The sequence below is a fragment of the Zonotrichia albicollis genome, chromosome 7, assembly GCF_047830755.1.
Source record: "Zonotrichia albicollis isolate bZonAlb1 chromosome 7, bZonAlb1.hap1, whole genome shotgun sequence".
NCBI classification, from domain to species: domain Eukaryota; kingdom Metazoa; phylum Chordata; class Aves; order Passeriformes; family Passerellidae; genus Zonotrichia; species Zonotrichia albicollis.
This window is the reverse complement of record NC_133825.1, coordinates 16,428,629-16,447,355: the sequence shown is the minus strand read 5'-3', so window position 1 is coordinate 16,447,355 and position 18,727 is coordinate 16,428,629. Positions and strand designations below refer to the sequence as shown.

Sequence of the window (18,727 nt, the reverse complement as noted above, 5' to 3'; positions counted from 1 at the left end):
ACCAGGAAACCTCTAGCTTGGACTTTCTGAATTCAGATGTTTATGCATCTGCCAAGTAGCTTTTGTTTTTAAATTGCATGGATATATTTTGTGTTAGTTCATTTTCTACATGCAGAAATGTTCTCACCTGCTTGAGGCTGGGGAAAAGTGCTCTCTGCTCATTTGTACATGCCATTGAACAAGTGAGGTCAGGTCCTACCCTGTGCTCCATCCCTGCCTTGTTCTCAGAGAGAATCTGGTGTTTCAGAGAACAGATTGCTCCATTCGTTGGATTGCACGTGTTGTCCCCTGTGGCCTTTGCCTCTGTGAGATGCAAAGCTGTGTTTGGTGTCAGGTACAAACAGGCAACGTGTGTACTTGTGATTGCGATATGTGTGGACACCGACAATGGGACAGTTGGGAATTCTAGTAATAACTGAGGAAAATAAAGCATGGAAAAAGGCCTTTGAACCTATCTTTTGTTTGCAGTTAACCCTGGTTGATTTAGGAGCATTGGAATTAAGGTGTTAAAGATGTTGCTTTTTGCTTGCATTTAATCCATAAAAAGGTCTGCAATAATAACCTTTTGAGGTATAATTTTAGAATATTACTTGTATCCTTGAAACTATAGCTTTGGAATATATATAAAGGAAATTTGCTTATCTCACACCTTATTGAAGCAGAAAAAAACAGCTTGAGAAAGGAAGATGAACATCACGTCAAGGATTTATGGTTTCAACCAAAGGGAAGTTGGACATCACTGGTATGGGATTTAGAGTCTCTGCAATTAAAAGGTGGACACACATCTGGGGAGCTGGACCCCTCCAGATGGGATTTGTCTTCTTTGGGAAACTGGACCGTCACCATCTGGGGATACTCCTTTGAGATACATCCTGAGACATTAAAATCACAATAGTGTATAGAATTGTGATGCAATAATTTGGAATAAAAATTGCTGATGAGTAAAAGATTGGAAATAGAAACTGCTGGAAAAAACTGATGAGTACCCCTATAAATACCTGTAACCATCAATTATCGGTGTGCAGTTGGAGGGAAAACTCCCACTGTACCCAGTGCTGTATTGCTCATACTTTACCATATTAATTAATAAATTGATTGCTGCTTGAATATTGGCCTAGTCAAGCTTCTTATTCATAACACATCCCTGAGGCAAGGGATGGCCTTGGGACAGTGGCTGTGAGTGCAGGGACAGAGCTGCTGGCTGGGGACAGCCCCAGTGCCTCTCTGCAGCCAGGGGATCCCTCACTTTGGTTCGTGAGCAGCAGTGCAGGGTTAGGCACGGGCTGTGGGGGACCAGCTGAGGGACACAGGGATGTCCTGGGAGGTCTCACGTCCACCTGAGGATGCTGCTGGCTCTGGGGAGACCCAAGACTGGTTTAGAGAGGTGATTTCCCCCAAGAGCATGGCCCGGAGCCAGGCTCCTGTAACTCCGTTCATGAGTGTCTGTGCTCTGATGGGAAATTCCAAAAGGTAATGTCTTCTGTTAATGTAATTTTTTTAAAATGACACAATTGAGGAATAAATACCTTAAAAATGATAGTACAGCAGTCATAAAGCCATAAACTCTTTTGGGATTCACTGAGTTAAAGTTGCTGAAGAGGCCTTGCTGCAGGGCATGCTCTGAAAGGTTAAGGAAATAGTCTGGGTGTAGATGTGGCTGGATTTTTTAAAGAAAATACATTGTTTGTGATATTCAGACAATCTATTTGCTTCTTGTTATTGAGGAACCAAAAAGATACACTTTCAAAAGCAAGGAGAATGTTTCATTTCATAAAGGTTACACCATAGCCAGAGTATTTTAGAAGACAGTATTGACCTCTTTTAGAGGCATTGCTCTATTTTTGCCCTGTACCACTCACACCCCTACTTTGTGTCATTAGTACCTCCCCTGTGGCATTTTTTCCTCCTTCCAGGCCCTTAAGACTTGCTTTTTCTACCTCCTGTTGAAAATTCAGCACGTGGCCCACAGGAGTGAGAAGCTGGCAGGGCTCTCTGCAGATTCCTTACAGCTGGCTGGGCTGGAGTTCACCTGTGTGCTTTGGGAGGATGCAGATGTGTGCAGCTGCAGTTGGTCAGCTGGAGACATCCTGCACACAGCCAAACAGCTCCGTGCCTGCTGTGCCAGCCTTGCAGGAGCCAGCTGGGAGTGCCCCTGCAGCCAGGCTGGCAGTGCCCAGGGGTACTGTGAAAAACACCAATCACTTGTTTTTAAAATTTTTAAAAGTTTAATAGTAATGAAATGGTTAAAAAGAATAGTAACACAATTAGAGTAATAACAATTTGGACAATATGAGACAATAGAAACAAAGAGTTACCGATGTCTGGGTACCTTTTTTTTCACGAGCCCGAAAAAGGAAACCCATTAACAGAGGATTAACCCTTAAGAACAACAGCCTGTTGCATAGTCATTCACTTCATACATGATGCATAAATTCCATTCAAACACAGAATTCTGTCTGGTCTTCATCAACTTCTTCCCTCTAATCCTAACAGCACCTTCGAGGCAGGAAGAAGTTTTTTTCTTTTGATAAGCAGGCAATAAATTCCCTTTCTCTGAAAGATTCAGGTGTCCTGTGGCTGCTATCTCACTGCAAGCCCTTTCTGTTAAACAAAGCATCTTACATAGCATAGTTTCTATTGTAACAATTTTTATAACCTAAAACTATATTTAACACAGTACTTAAGAGAATTAATACAGCATTACTTTCTAACACAACACATATAATATTCATTTAATATTTGCAAAAAGCCAATCATAAAGTACATGCATTTTTCACAGGTACCATGGCAGTCCTGGCCTGCTGGACAAGGACAAGCCTTGATGTGTCCTTTGCACTGTCCCCTCCCAGCCCAGCTCAGAGTGCAGAGGGCCCTGCATTCAAAGCCTGACGTGTGCTCACAAGTTTAATGTTGCTTGTTCAGAACCCAGTTGCTGCTGCTGCTGAGAGTGCAGAAATCCCTGAAACACAGGCTGTGAGGCCCTTGGGTGGTTTCCTGTATTAGGTTAAAATCTCCAGGGAATTTATGTTCATGACAGAAAAAAAAAAATGGGAGAGTGCAGATTGATGAGGCAAATAGCAGAGAGTTCTCCTGCAGTCACTGAAACAGTAACTGTGGGTATGTAGCATAGTGATTAAAATGACAGGCATCCAAATCAAAGTCCGTGACTGGAAATGAAAGTGTGCTTTGAAAAGCTGGATCTGGAAGGAGATGGAGAAGCATCTGAGGGATAATGAGAGTGAAAAGAGGTGAGAGGCATACACAGTTAATGCCTGGTGGAGGTGGCACAACACTTGAGATGTTGTGGTGTTCCCTCACTTTGCACTAATGGTGTTTGTGTATGGCTGTGAGAGGTAGATCATAGGAAATCTGGGGATACATTTCTGGTGGCACAGGAAATAGTGGCTGGGAAATTGCAAACTGGGGAAACCAGATTACAGTTTCTACAGCTGTAAATAATGTCCTCTGGAACAAAACTTGAGCTTCATGGATGCCATCTACCCACAGAAGGGATAATCAGATTTATCCAGGTGCATTATCTTGTACAAACTGCTGCTTTTATTATCATTTAATGTCTTTTTAACAAACTAGTGCCAAATGTAGAAGTATTTCTATGTTTATATGTGCTTACAGAGCTGAAAACCCAAGACATGCCATACTTTGACTTGTGCACACAGATGGACACCCTTGGATGTTTGGAATTCTCTTGCATCTTTGGTAAGATGCATCATCAAAGTCCAGTTTAAATCCAGCTGAGACCAGCTGCAGGACAGCAGCTTCCTCTCTTTCCACTTTTTTTCATGACTACAGGCTTTTGACATTTTTTTTTTTTAGTTCAGTGTAAAATCCACTGATTAAATAGTTTAGCAACAACATTGAGCTTTGTGAAGTGCTTTTTATCTTTAGATCACAATGACAATTTGATAATGTTATTTTTTATACATAATCTATGTATAATATATGTAATCTATTTTATATATAGATTAAAGTATTTCATTATATGGCGTTCTGTTCTTTAATATATGTGGCTGGTCTCAACTGGACAGAAATTACACATTTTCATTAACACATTTCTTCATGGTTGCAAGAGAGCTGCAAATGTCTTAGAGAAGACATGGACTTTGGTGTGTAGAAGTGAAGGGAAATGTCTGTGTGTGCACAAGTGTAAGTGTGGGAAGATGGCACAATTCTTTGATTTTCATCTCTATAACTAGTGTATGTAAACATGCAGGCACTGCTGTGTGTGGTTGCTGCACACATGAATATTCAGTGCATCAGAGTCAGACCTGTATCCCTTTGATGCTTTGCTGCCCACGTTCTGTTGTTGCTGTGATGAGTTTTGTCAGAATTGTGATTTAACAACTTACAGTCAAAATTTCAGCTGCTCCTCTGCCTCCCGGGCTGCAGGTACAGCTTCTCTCCTGACATACCTTCCTCTGTTCCACCTGACTGCTGCTTTGTATTCTCTTCCATATTATTTTAAGAGGCAGTTCCAGATTCTGAAGCATCCCTGATAGGTAACATTATTATCAGCAACTACTCAAGTAGTATCAGCATTTTTCCCTCAGAATGATATCAGGGTGTCTCAGTTCCACAAGTGATATGATCAGGATGGTACAGCAATGCTCTGCTATATGGGACTACATTCTGAAGCAGGAATTCCTTTCTGGTTATGCTTTTTAAAACTGTGGACCAGAAATAATTCTAGTGACAGTTTTTGCAGTGCTCATATTTGACCATGCAGCCAAGTTTGCAGTGCCTGGATTGCTCTAACAAACTTTATTCAGCTGACAAAATATGGGAGTGTAGAAATACTCCTTTTTGTCCTTGTCATGTTTAAATAACTGGATTGTGACTTCATTTATCCAAGCAGAGAGGAAGAAAACTCAGGGATCATTAGGAAAAGGTTCCTTCTGTGTTTATGTAGCCTCAAATGCATTCTCCAAGCAGTGCTACAGACGAAGGGCATTGTGTTTGTCATGGTGAAGACCTGCTGCCCATTACAGGTGAGAGATGGCCAGCTCTGGGAAAAGCATGGGGAGGTCAGGAGCAGAACTGGTGAGGATGGACTTTGAAAAATCTGCTTCTGTATTGTATGAAGCACTGAGAAAATTTTTGGTAGCTGTATTTTGGTCTTGGATTGCACAGTACAGCAAGTAAGAGAAACAAAACCAAATGACTGGGTCACTCGTAGAGCAAAGTCTTCTAAATAATAGCTTGGCTTTGTTTTGTAGAGCTGGTGAAAGGACAGGGGGCTTGGGGAGACAAGGATGACCCAGATAAGAAAACTACAATGTGAGATCAGCAATTAGTATCTAGATAGCAGAGCAGAAAAAGAAAGAATCATAGGACTGATAGAAAGTTGTATTGATCTTAAAAAATTGCTGTAAATAACAGTAATTTTCAATTCCCATTTCACTGCCACAGAGGTTTAAAGCCTTTAACTAATCCCATGGATTTTTGCACTGGTCTTCATTTTCATTATTTCTTTAGCCAGAGTTGTATTATCATTCTGCCTTGGAGAAGGGGAGAGTCTGGAAGTACAGCTCCCAGGAGCAGGGTGGCCCCTTGGACAGGACAGGAGCTGGAGGTGGGCAGGGTGTCACTGCTGCTCCAGACCTTGTTGTCACTTGTGTGAGTGCCACAAGAACAGCACAGCTCCCTGTGCACAGCACCAGTGACTGCTGCTGGCCAGAAGGAGCTCAGTGCCTGCTCCTGGAATGAGCTGAAGCATAGAAGCAAACCCAAACCTCATCCATTCTGTTGGCACTCAGTCTTCTCTTTCCTAAACAAAGTTTACAGCTTTGCAGGAATTCTCCTACAGACACCTCGTTACTGTAAAAAAGACGAGAAGTGTTTATTTCTCCTCTGTATTGTCATTTGTCTAGATTTCCCATTACCTCTTCTTCTGCAGCATGCTGGTGCTGATTCCTGATGGATTTGTGATCTGCTGAAACTCAGTGCTTCTTACTGTCCTGTTGTGTAGGGACTGACTCTCCATGTGTATCTCTATGTTTGATTTTCCGACCTGAGGGTATCTTTTTTTATTGCATCTACCTTTCCTTCCAGCTTTCCTCAGGTAATTCGTAATTCCAAATCTGACCTCCTAGCCTACTTCCTTCTTCTTTGACATCAGTATCAAATGTAAGTTCATTAAGCATTCTCTTTATTCCCTTTACCCAAGCCAGGAATAAAGAGCTGAGCAGCTCCAACACCAAGGCAGAGAAACCAGGTTGCTTCCCTTCTGCCCTCTGCTGTGGCAGTGGCCCTTTGACAACCAGTCCCTCTTGCAGTGTGCTCTTCCAAGTCTGGCCTCTCCTTAGCAGTGACTTCATCTGTTTTCCATGTATTGTTTAGGCAGATCATAAAAATGCAACAGGAGACGGTTTCAGACCCTGCCTGAAGATACATGGTATTTACAGTTTCTAATCTTTCCAGAAGCCATAAATGTTTGTTTTCCATTAGTCGGACAATATTTATTCTTAAAAAATCATCTGGGCTGTTTCTCATATCTGTTACATTCTGCCTGCTTTTTTTTTTTTTTGTTTTATTTCAAATGGATAGGATTTATTTGCCCTCAGCAGACACCATTTGGAACTGACAGACAACAGGGGCAGCTGCTCTGCTGCCCTTGCTGCCAAGAGGTTTGGAAGGGCACCAGGTCAGGGGCTGGCTTGTGCACAGTCAAAAAGGTACCAGCCCAGAACAGACTTTACAAACTTTTTTACTTTACAAAATACTCAGGTTGGGTTTGTGTGTGTTACCCTGCTCTTGCTGTACAAAGCCAGGGCTTTCAGACCTCCTGTCCCTTACTCCTCTTGGAGGGAGATGCAGACCCCATGTATTAGCAGTGCAGGAGGGCAGCAAGGAAGAGAAACTTCTGTATTAAACCCATTTTCACTTCCAGAATAGAGAGATACATGTTATATGCTGTGTTCTCATTGCCCAGAACTCCACTGTCCCATTCTTGGGTCCTTAGAAACCAGATATTTTCATAAGTCTTAAATTCCTTTACTCACAAAAGGTATTTCTACCTAAAAAATACTTTTTATTACAATGAGTTTATGTTTGTTTACTTCATGCCTTTGAATGTTTTTTTCACTGTGCCCTTTTCTCATCTCACCATGCTTTCATTTTTATTACATTAATTTTGTTAAGGAATAGACCTGCTTCAGCCATTGCACCTGTAAATGTCAAGTGGGGGTTTGGCCTTAATTCAGTTACTTAGTTTTACCAGCATTAAGAGTTCTTATCTTGTAATTTCCAAACCTGTACAGCCAGACAGCAACAGAAAGATTTTCATATCATGCGTTTTCCTGCTCTTGGGTCTACAGCTGTAACAAACTGGCGGAGGTTAGCTCTGGGATCCACCTGTACCATCTTCAATTACCTTTTAGCCATGTGCATTTCCTGAGGAGCTCTGCTGCCTCCTGTTTGTGTAGATGTAACTTACAGAGATGTGCAACCACGTGTAATAAAAGGGATTTTTGATTATAGCCACAATTCTAAAAAGTGTAATATTTCTTCCTTGAACACCAAGCCCTTGACAGATTTCATCTAAAACTCTGCATGTTCAGCTGGGAGGGGCAGGCAAAGTGATCTGCACGAGAAAATTATTGACTCAGTAAGTTTAGAGCATTTGTAATGAGTGAGATGTGAATCCTGCTTGCTTGTCCCTGCTCTCAGGACTGCACACAATCACTGGGTTAATAAAACAAAAAACAAACTTCAGAACAGCTCACAGAATAGAGATCAGAATGTGAGACTGGAATCCAGATTTCCTACCATGGCAGTACTAATGTGCTTTGCAGAGCAGCAGTGGGAGGCAGAAGAAAGAGGAAACACACAGTGTGTTTGGGGAGGTACAAATGGTACCTTGGAATGTGGGGACAACTGAATTAACTAACCACAATAGTGTCCATAAAAGGTAATTATTATTTGTAGGAGTGTCTTTCTGTGAGTAAATAACTGGCTGTACCTTATACAATTGCAGAGTAAGTAATGCACTTTCCTCAGGACAAACATGTACCTGAAGTAACACTTCCATCACCTGGACAGGAGCTCTGACCTTCCTCACCTCAGGAAATGTCCCTGTCCAGTCCTCCCTCCAAGGAGCCCTTGCCAGCACTTGGCCTCCTTCAGCCCTAACAGATGGACCAGGCTGGGGCTGCTCAGGTGGGCACTGGCCTGGCTTTGGCCAGGATTGCCAGACCTGATCCTGCTCTGAACAGGTTTGCTCAGGTTTGAACAGCAAGAGAGACGATGCTGGGTTAGGAGTGTTTGCAGTCGTGCCTCCTGTGCAGTTCGAGTGGCAGTGTCAGGACCTGCTGAGCCACACGCTGGGCCTGATGGCACAATGGCACAGCCTGGAGCTCAGGGCCAGAGAGTGCCTGTGGGCAGGGGGCTGTGGCTGGAGCTGAAGCTTTCAGCTCACACTGGAGGGCTGTGAAATGGGTCCCTGTGTTGGGGTGTGAGTTCCTCAGCCACTGCTCAGTGCAGCTCCCTGTGCCTGCTTCTGCTGCAGGGCAAGTGTGGAGCATTTGCTGAGGGGAGCACAGCATGGAGGGGGAAGCACCAGCTTTGCTTGCGGACAGAAGAATTTCTCTTCTCTTCTCTCTCTGGAGAAGGTGATGGCAAAAATGTTCTGGAGGTGAAGTAGAAGTTTTCATTACTGTAAGAATTAACCAGTATCAGTGCTTTTCAGAGTGAAATACGTGTGTGAAGGAAAACAAATGCCCCATACTGATATTTGCAAGATTGCTGTGGTTAAGTTTAGGCAGACAGGGATGGAGTTGCTCTCGGTTCATCCTGGCTTGGAGCAAGAACAATGAGATTTGAGAGGCTTCATGCTCTCTTTCACAATTACCCAAAACGTTTGGTGTTGTGCTAATTAACACAGTCCAACTTCTTTCCTGGAGTGATTGTACCTTTCAAGAAATACTGAGGTGAAGTGTTGGGTTTTTTCCTCCCATACCTTTGTGGAGATACTCCAAATGGCTTTCTTTGTATGAAAGAAATAAGGAAATTATTTCCTTCTTTGTACGAAGGAAATAATCCATTTTCTTTCATGTCAGACTTAGCTGGATGTCTCTCTATATATTATTTATGGTGTGCTCCTGGTTTTGTTGTTGGATAGAGTAGCTAATTTGAGCTCCAGTAACAATCCATCACTACCTTGGGGAGATATAATTGCTTGTAAGTATAGTACTTGTTGTCTTGTCTTTGTTTTTCATTGCCTTGAATGTGTTGTCAGCTTGCTCAACCTGTAAGGCTTTATGCTTGGAAATAGTGAGGAAAATAGATGCATTAGATTCTCCATGCAATGAATCCAGGCTCTGCTGTGGTAGGTTTTGAACTCAATGAAATCACTGGGGACGAACGTCAGTAACTGAGTGTGTGAGGTGAAGTTTGGCCTTAAACATTAGAGACTGGAAGCAGGGAAGGAACAGTAAGATTAAAGCTGACTTGAAAAAAAATTTAAATATTACACAGTTTCCATAGCTGAGAAATTAGAATTTCTTTAGGGGAACAGGTGGAAGACTCCACAGTGGAGAAATTTTGTGATGTTGTTGACCAGCAGATGGTAGTTGGTGGAAAGGTTTTTTATATTTGTTTCTTGAACAGCTGTAGGTGCATGAGCTATTGCATGTAGGTGTGCACTATCCACTGTGATTTGGGATGCTTCAGCATGTAGTGGAGGAGGGTCAGGGAGTAGATCTGTAGGTGGAAAGGGATGCTGTTACAGTGATACAGGGAAAGACCTAAATATTTGGAAAAACATTCCAGAGAGTAAGATGGATAGCTCAGGGAAACATTGCCTTTCAAGTAAAGTGTTTTTTTATGCTTCAGACTTATCAGAAAAAAATCCAAGTGCATATAAAACTGCTAGGAAGCTGTGCAGTGGCTGGGGAAAACAACCTAGATGATTTAATAGACTTTATGTGTCTCTAACATCTGGATTCAGGGAGTTAATCTGAGTTAGTGGCATTCTGAATCTATTGAGTTTGTGCTAAATCAGGAGAAGTGGGAATTCACAAAGTGCACAGCTGCACTGGTGTCATTTGAAGGCAGCATTCATTGAACCTGGTAGTTATTCACCCAAACCCCTGGAACTCCTTTGATGAATTTGAAACGATAAAATCCCAGCACTGCAGAGCCCTCAGCAGAGGATGGAAGGATCCCACCCTCAGAGCAGGCACGGCTGCTCTCGCCCCTTGGCAGCGTGGGTGCCACAGCCCCTCCAGGGGCGCAGCTCTGAACCTCAGCCCTGCAGCCCCTCGAGGGCTCTCCGTGTGTCCCACAGCCTCTCCTGCTCAGCATTCCTCCTCTGCCCCCCTCCAAAGCTCCAGGTTGTTGTGGCTGTGAACCCTTCTGTCTCTCCTTATGTTTATGACATGTAATCATCCTTTTTGCTCAGCTTCCCAGTGTGTCCAAGCTTCCTTCATGGAAACCCTCACAGAGCTGCAGCCTTACCAAAACAGGGAAAGCTGCAGGAAGGCTTTGTGTGGGCTTTTACTGGGGTGTGTACCTCAGTGCTGTCTGCTGTTCTCCCAGCAGCTCTGCCTCAGGGACTCCTGTTCAGACCAATGGCTGAAACACTGAAACAACCCCTCTGGCTTTGTACAGGAATGCTATAGGGACTGTCTTTCTAATCAGTACATGACTTGGTCAAAATTTAGTGTTTACACTTGAACTAACATCCTGTTTTAGTGGGTTTTTTTTTGTTTTTTTGTTTTTTTTTTTTTTTTTTTCTTTTTCCTCTGTTTCTTCCATTTGGGCAGTGATTCAGCAGATCTGGTGTACTTTCCCAAATATTCTTTTCAGAACACTCAGAATTTCCCAGCATCATAAACTGGGACTAATGGCTTATTATGCTATACCGTAAGGCAGCTAAGCCTCTGCTTTGTATCAAAGGCTCTGGATTTTACATGAAGGTTAAAAAAGGAGCACAGACAGTCCTTGGTGGTGTAGCAAAGGAGCTTTCTTTTTGTCTTCTTAATGTGCTGGGGATTCAGCTCATTTTAACACAAGGCTCAGGCATTCCTGGGTATTTAACATTTATGTCAAGACTGAGCTGTGGCTGAAAGCTCAGAGACATCACAACCCACATTTCTTAGGGGCTGTAGAGGAGAGCTTGAATCATTGGTGCATTAGGTGCCCTGTGGGGCAGAAATCTCCAGAACAGTCCTTGTTGAGTGCTCCTCTAGTGGCTCTGAGGGTGGCCATATCTGTGGGGAAAAGTAACACTTCATTTTAATTTCTCTGAAGTAATTTTTTGGAGTGGAATTATTTCATTCCCATTAGATCTCTGAGGGTACAAGGAAATTCCTGGTTTAATTGGAGAACTTTACCCTCAAAGCCAGCTTCAAATGTCAGCAAAGCTGCTGCAGGTTCAAGAACTACCTAAGCAGCAATGCCTTGAACTGTCCATGTCATCTCTTCTTTGCTGAGTTCAGCAGCATTGCTCCCTTTATACATGCATGAAGTACAATTAAGTGTTGATTTTAGTTCAGGTGAAGAGTTTCAGCATTAAAGAGACTGAGGCTCAAGCAAATGTGAAGAAAAGGGTGGTCATACTTCCTGCCTCAAGTAGTCACATTTTACTTCTTAGCTCTTAGAAACATTCTCCTGTAATTAAAGCAGCTTTTTGGGCTTGGGAGGGGGGACATACAGAAAGTGTCTGACTTTCTGGCAGACTGTTCACAAGAATTTGGCTGTTTTCCTAGACTGAAATTCTGAGGAAATTGTCTAATTGTTTGGGAAGTATTTTTCTGATACAGCATATCTGTGTTCTGAGTGGCACATGTAAGCTGATGTGCAGCCCTGTTCATACATCTCTGTTTGTATGTGGGTGCGCCAATTACATTTTTAAAACCCCAACTAAACCAACCCTGCTATTTTTCTGACCAGATATGCATAATGGCTCTCAGAATACACTGAGCCGAACTTCCTTGGAACATATTACTAGAAAATGGAACGGAAAGGAACCTCATATAACTCTAGGAATAGCAAACTGCCCAAGAAATGTCTTAAAATCAGGATTTGGCATGGGTTGTACTTTCAATATGAAGAAACTATAACATCTTTCTGGTGCTTCTGCATCCTGTTGATGCCAAACAGTACAAATTTGTGGGACATGAAAACACTTGAGGGAGGATTTAATTACTGTCACTTGTGTATGGATTATTGCTTTGTTTAATTGAGTTGTTCTGCACCTAGTGTGCAGGGCTGTGATTTATCCTGTGATTTAGTCTGTCTGTGCTTCTCTGCAGGGGGAGAGGCCCTCTGAAGCACACGGCCGATGTCATCAATGCCGCCAAGGTGATCTCGGAGTCGGGCTCGCGCATGGACGCCCTGGCGCGGCTCATCGCCGACCAGGTGAGCTGCACTGCAGGAGCCTGCCCTGCTCAGCCTCACACACCCCAGCACCTCCCAGGAGCTCAGCTCCTGTCTGAGCCTCCCTGTGCAGACTCCTCTCTGTGTGGATCTGTTGTCATCTCGTTGTTGTATTTCTAAAGTCCCATAAAGTCTTGTACCTTCTCAGTGATACTTCTTGGGGGCAGTTCTTCACAGCTCTGACTTCTTCTGCTGCTTGTTGCTGTTTCTTAGTCAGGGCTCCTTCCAGGCTCTCCCTGACTGGCCAAGCCCACCCCCTTTTATCCCAGTTACCTTCACTAGCTACAGCCCAGTTAAGGACATTGCAGCTACAGCCCATCAAAAACAACCGGGGCTTATCAGGGCAAGGCCTATATACAGATATTCAATATACAATACAGATATTTTACTAAGACTCCTACTATATTTCCCCCTTTTCATTTACTTACAGAGACAGCTTTTACATATTCCACTTATAATTATATAATACATCTATTTTCCCAGCTCTCGACTGTACAATACAATACAACTAGGGCTTCTACTATATTTTCCCCCTTTTTACAGAAACATATTTAGATGGACACAATATACTACATATATTCTACCACAGCCCTTGGCTGCACAACACATATATTTACCATGACTCGAAGGCTATGTTTCCCCACAGCTTCTTGACTCAAAGGCCATAATCCAACACAGCTCCTTGTTTCAATAGCCATGCTTCTCCACAGCTCTAGGCTGTCTTAGCCTCCACAGCTCTCAGGCTGCTTATCTCCATCACGTTGGGGTCACCAGATGTTGTAATCTTGTTGTTGTATTTCTAAAGTCCCATACTGTCACAAACATAGTTCTAAAGTCTCATACCTTCTTGGTGATATTTCTTGGGGGCAGTTCTTCAGTTGTGACTTCTTCTCCCGCTTGTTGCTCCTTCTTTGTCAGAGCTCCTTGTCAGCTCTCCTTGACTGGCCATGCCCAGCCCCTTTTATCACAGTTATCTTCACTGGCTACAGCTGCAGCTCAATTAAGGACATCGCAGCTGCAGCCCATCAAAAACAACCAGGGCTTATCAGGGCAAGGCCTATATACAGATATTCAATGTACAATACAGATATTTTACTAAGACTCGTACTATATATATTCATGGTCTGTTCATGTACACCTGAAAGGGATGTGTACATACATCACATGTGTCTAGGGACACACATCCCTCTGCACATGCATTTGTACATGTGTCTGAATATTTGTGAGCTCCCTTAAGCTCTGATTGCAACATTTTAGACATAAAGTATATATGAACATGTATATAGATACACATTTAAAAAATATATATATTCATGGCTGCTTTAATTAATTAATTAATTATTAACATATTAAGGCATATGTATATAAATAGTTGTATAAAAAGCTGTTGTTCTGCTTTAACCCCAACTGGCAACTGAGTACAATGCAGCTGCTCAGTCACCTACTCCTGGAACCTGGAAAAAAGGAAACCTCATGGGTAGTTGTAAAAAGTTTATTAATTTAAAATATAATAGTAGTAGTAGTAGTACTAGCATTGATGCTGAAAGAGAGGGGGAGAGAGAACTGAGACCAGAGAGAAAGAAGGGATGCCCAGCACAATTCCCCAGCATGTGCTGCCTGATGCCCAGCCTGTCCCTGAACAGCAGTCAGCCCCTTCCAGGTGAGTCCCCCATGCTGGCCATGGCACTCCATGGAACTGGTGTGGAAGAGCTTTGGCCAGTTCACGTCACCTGTCCTGGCTGTGCTCCCCCCCAGCTGCCTGCACACTGCTCACTGAAAGGTCCTTGTGTGCCACCTTCCTTCCCATTCTTGATCCAGCAGAGCAAGGGCCAGCCCCTGTGGAGAGCAGGAGCTCTGTGCCAGGCAAAGGCAGCAGCTGTGCAGGCAGCAGGGCAGAGCTGCAGGCTCATCCTCTCCTGAGGGAGCTGGGGAATTGCCCAGCAGCAAAGCAGCTGCTCCAGGTGAGCTGTGGGAGCACAGCATGGAGGCACTGGCACAGAGCTATGCTGCTCTGGGCTCTGAGCACCAGCTTAGGAAGGACAGACTTGTCTGGCTCCAGAATAGTTTGTTCTCCACCCTCTGCAGAGTCACAGAATCCACATTTTTCCTGTATTTCCTTCCCTGCCCCCCACCTCTAACACTGGCTGTTTTGGCCTTTGCAAATCTGCAGCTTGAAGGTGATTTTTGGTCGTGCATTTAATTTTTATTTGAAGTTATTTTAAGTAACTCTTACGAGTTACTTATCACCATGAAATGCCAAGTGTTAGAGCTGGAAGGTGTGCTTTATTTCTGTTGGAGTTTTAGATGGCTCAGCCTCCCCTAGAGGAGCCCAGCAGAGCAGGGTAACTCAGCAGCTCGCCTAGGGGAGCTGCAGTGGCATGGGAGCAGCCCTGCAGCTCCTCACCAGGCTGGCTGGGTCTCTTGAGGGCTGTGCCACACCAGCAGAGCAGTGCAGGTGTCACAGCTGCAGCATTTCTTCCTTTGTGGCTGCCTTTCAGGTTCAGGGCAGCACAGGACAGTCACTGTTTCCACACCCTCACGTGCTCTCTCTTCTCCCTTCACTTTTTATTTTCATATTCAGTGCTTGCTTTCCTACTGTCTAGAAAGAAACCTCAGTCTTTTAGTAGTTGTCCCGTGTCTCTCTGAATTCCAGGTAACAAAGAATTTCTAGTTTGTATCTATACAGTTGTGATCAGGTTTGTGGAAAAAATTGGTAAAATGTCTGAATTCCCCAATTCCTGATCTTAACACACTTTCTTCCAGCACTGGACAACAGCTGCTTTCAAGATTTTATCTATTACTGATTAAAATTCAAATCTGTCACTGATACACTGCAGAAAATGATGAGATAGCAAAGCCAAAGCTGAGTAAGGATCATAAATTCTTGTTGGTTTTAGGACAGAGAATCCACTCTCACTGAAATATTTCTTCTATGAAAGAAAGATTTCAGCTGTATTAATACAACGACTCCAGCCTAGAAACATGAGCAAATCAGTGTGAGGAGAAAGTATTCATGAGCCACTAGTGGTGATAATTCGTGTGTCCCCTCAGAGCTGCTGGGAAATGTGACATCACTGAGGTTATTGTAACCCATTTACTGGGTTCACTCCAGCTCCTTGCCTAGGTCCTCACCCAGAGCTTGCACACAGCTGGCACCCAGGAGCCCCCTGAGCCCTGGGATTTGTGCATCTGAAGGACACTCCTTACTTACAGGTGCTGCTTGGATTTTAGATGCAGTTTTACATTACATTATATGCATTAAAACCAGAAAAATCCAAATCAAAAGATGGGCCAAGGCAAGCCCTTCCAATTATGGTGAACACAATTGGAAGTATTGCTAGGTAGGTGTCAAATTTAGTAAAGAGAATCTTGCTTTGTTCCTGCTGTTACAGATAGTCTTAGTATGATCCTCTCACTGCTTGCATGGCTAGAAAGCTTTTAACTTCTGTTAAAAGAAGATTTAAAAGATTTTTGTTTTTGGCTGTGGAAGTTATTCTTTAACTTAGAAAGTTCTTTTCTCATTGTGGTGGCTTTTTTTAATCTTGAAGGTATTTTCAAATTCCTTTTCTCAGCTGTTGTTTTGCCAGGTTTCCTATGCCCTGCACTCCTGGGGTCTTAAAATAAAATAAACTTTACATTCCTCTGGGCAACCAAATAACTGTTCTCTGAATTTGGGCCAAACTGGATAAGCCCTTCAGGAATTTGGTACCCAGTCAAACATGAGCATTGGTTTCCTGAGCAGCATTTGGACTTTTTAGTGGAGTATTTCACATGTTGCCTTTTACTAACAACTAAATTCTGTAGCATTTCTATTATGTGAAAAAAAAGGATTGATGTGATTTTTATAGCTCCCTGTTGCTGTGTTTGAAGGGAAGGCATACAGCATGGTACAATCAGCAGAACTCAGCTGTATTTCAGCCCACAGTCACAAAGCACTTCTAGGATGGCTCAGAGTAACAAGGGTCCAAATCCTTACGGTTACAGCATCAACAGCAACTTACACACATGAATCACAAGTGCATTATAAATTCATTATCAGGACACGTTCCCTTTTGTCAGAAAATTTTTGTTCTTTGTTCCTTCTGTCAGAAGATTTTTGCTGCTTGATGTGACCTGGAAGCCCTGAGAAGGCAGTGAGTTGATGAAATGTGCTGAAGAGTGAGGTCTATATTAAGAACCTGCTCTGTGTTGCACCCACTGGGCTCCCAGTCAGGCTGGGCTCATTCAGAATGCAGTTTGTCAGAGCTAATTGCAGTGTGTAAATAATCACTCTGGGTGACACAACCCCATGGGGGGAGCAGCAAAGCTGCCTCCTGTCTGTGCCCAGCACACATTTATAGTAGGTGGTGTGTGGTTGTCCCCAGTGTTGATCCCCATGAAGACAGGTTTGGGTTCTATAGAGAAATGCTTTGGCCTTGGTTAGCAAGGGGATGAAGTGAGAACAAAGCAAACCCAGAATTGTCTGTGGGCAGAAGCTCCTGTGAATTGTTCATTCACAGCCCCTGTGCAACTGCTGTGCCACAGGCTTTTTCACTTGGATGCTGAGTGCTGGTTTCAGTCTGGTTTTAATTACTGCATTATTTTAACTTCATTGTTTGGATGTTCTGGTAGATACTCCCTTGGGTAAAATAGCACTGTATCTTTGGGATGCAGGTCAGTTCTGATGCTGCTTTTACAGAAAGCCCTTGCCAGCAACAGCCACTGCCCACAGGATGTGTGGGGAAAAACCTCTCAGAATCTGATGGTTCCAGCCAGGAATGTGCAGCAGTAAACTGGTAACCATCAATTACTGTGGGATGGTGAAACTCAGAATTTATTGATTGTCCTTCTGTTGCAGCCTAGTGTTTGGTTTTGCTGGTGAGCAAGTGCTGCTTGTACCAGCTGCTCCTGAGCAGTAGGTAGATGATTCCTTGTGCAGTGTCCTCCCTGCAGAACATTTGTTCCCAGCATCTGCTGATGGCTGATCTGACATGCTGCAAGGCATGAGGTTTCATTTTCTGGCCAGCCTGGCCCTCTGCTGCAGTGCTGAGCCAGAGCTCAGGCACAGATCCACTGCTCCCTGCTGCTGCCAGGAGGTGACAGTGGCTATTGACACAGCTTGGAGAGCATGGCCTGACTTCATGGTGCTCCCAGCCCCTTGCAGCCATGCCAGAATTTACACAGCCAAACATATGGTATGATACGCTCAACGTGGGAAATTGTCCTTGATAATTTTCCATTTGTTTGTCCAGTAATTTCTTCTGCTTACGTAAAATTTTAATGTCACCATTCTGTAACAAAGATTTCTGCAATTTAGCAACCTCATGTTAAAAACCATTTCCTTTGTTTTGTGCTCCTGGGAATCACTGTTAATGACCCCTGGGGTCTGTAACGGAGGAAGAATTGCAGGATTCAGTACAATCTTCCTCCTTCCATCTGGGCCTTGGCTGGGCAAGGATGCACGGGATCTACTCAGGTAGTGCAGCTGTGAATATTCCACTGCATAATTACATTTCAGGAGAATTTTCTTATCCAATGCCCTGCATTTGCTTTTTTGAATCCTTCTGGTACTGAAATTGTTTGCACAGAACCTCAAGGTCTTGCTCTTGAGTGCAGTTTCCTGGCCTTTGATGTGTATCATCTGTAGCATTCCTAAAGTGGTGCCCATTTCTTCTGTAATGCTGTGTAAGAGAGCACTGTGACTAGCCTGACACAAGAATATAAAAGAGTACTATATAATAATCATTCTTGTCTCTGAACTTCTGTAATTGGTATTGTCACTGTTTGAAGTGGTGAGGCACTATATTGGCACCCTATACACCTTTCTCTTGAGTTTTTCTGGCCAGAGGGATAAAATCAAAGTGTAACTTAGGAGAAAGGAAAAAAAAACAGAGGAGGAAGAATGTCATTCCAGGAATACACCATCTTGGTATTATGAGTTGTGATGATCTAAGAGATTGTATTGTACTTTATTTGAAGTATATTTTTTATTAATTAAATTAAATAAACAGTGAGTATTCCAGCTTTCTGAACACTGAGATACTATTATATAAATACTGATTTGGGCAGTTCTTAAGGCAGTGCTTAATAAGGAAGAAATAAAAACATATTTTAGGTCAGTTTTCCATCAGATAGAAAGAAAACATGTCCAGGAAATGTTCTGGTTTTGCTGTAAACTGTGCCCAAATACAGGAAACAATAATGGACGTAGCAGAACATGAGGTAAGGACTGATGTTAAGTCATATTAATTAATTTAAAATTGTACACTCTGACTTTCCTTGTTTACTGTTACCTTTTGCTAAGTCTAAAGCATGAACTTGCTATTATTGCATAGCCATGCAGAACAGCATT

General features: G+C 43.1%; 1 protein-coding gene across 5 annotated transcripts in view; it reads left to right on the top strand.

Moving 5' to 3' along the window:
* CTNNA3 (catenin alpha 3) overlaps positions 1 to 18,727 on the top strand; it is a 410,743-nt gene that overhangs the window by 375,147 nt on the left and 16,869 nt on the right. For all 5 annotated transcript variants that reach the window (XM_074544396.1, XM_074544398.1, XM_074544395.1 and 2 more), the window contains one exon: positions 12,273 to 12,378. In XM_074544396.1, coding sequence (XP_074400497.1) covers positions 12,273 to 12,378 — 106 coding nt within the window. The remainder of the gene's footprint in view (positions 1 to 12,272; positions 12,379 to 18,727) is intronic.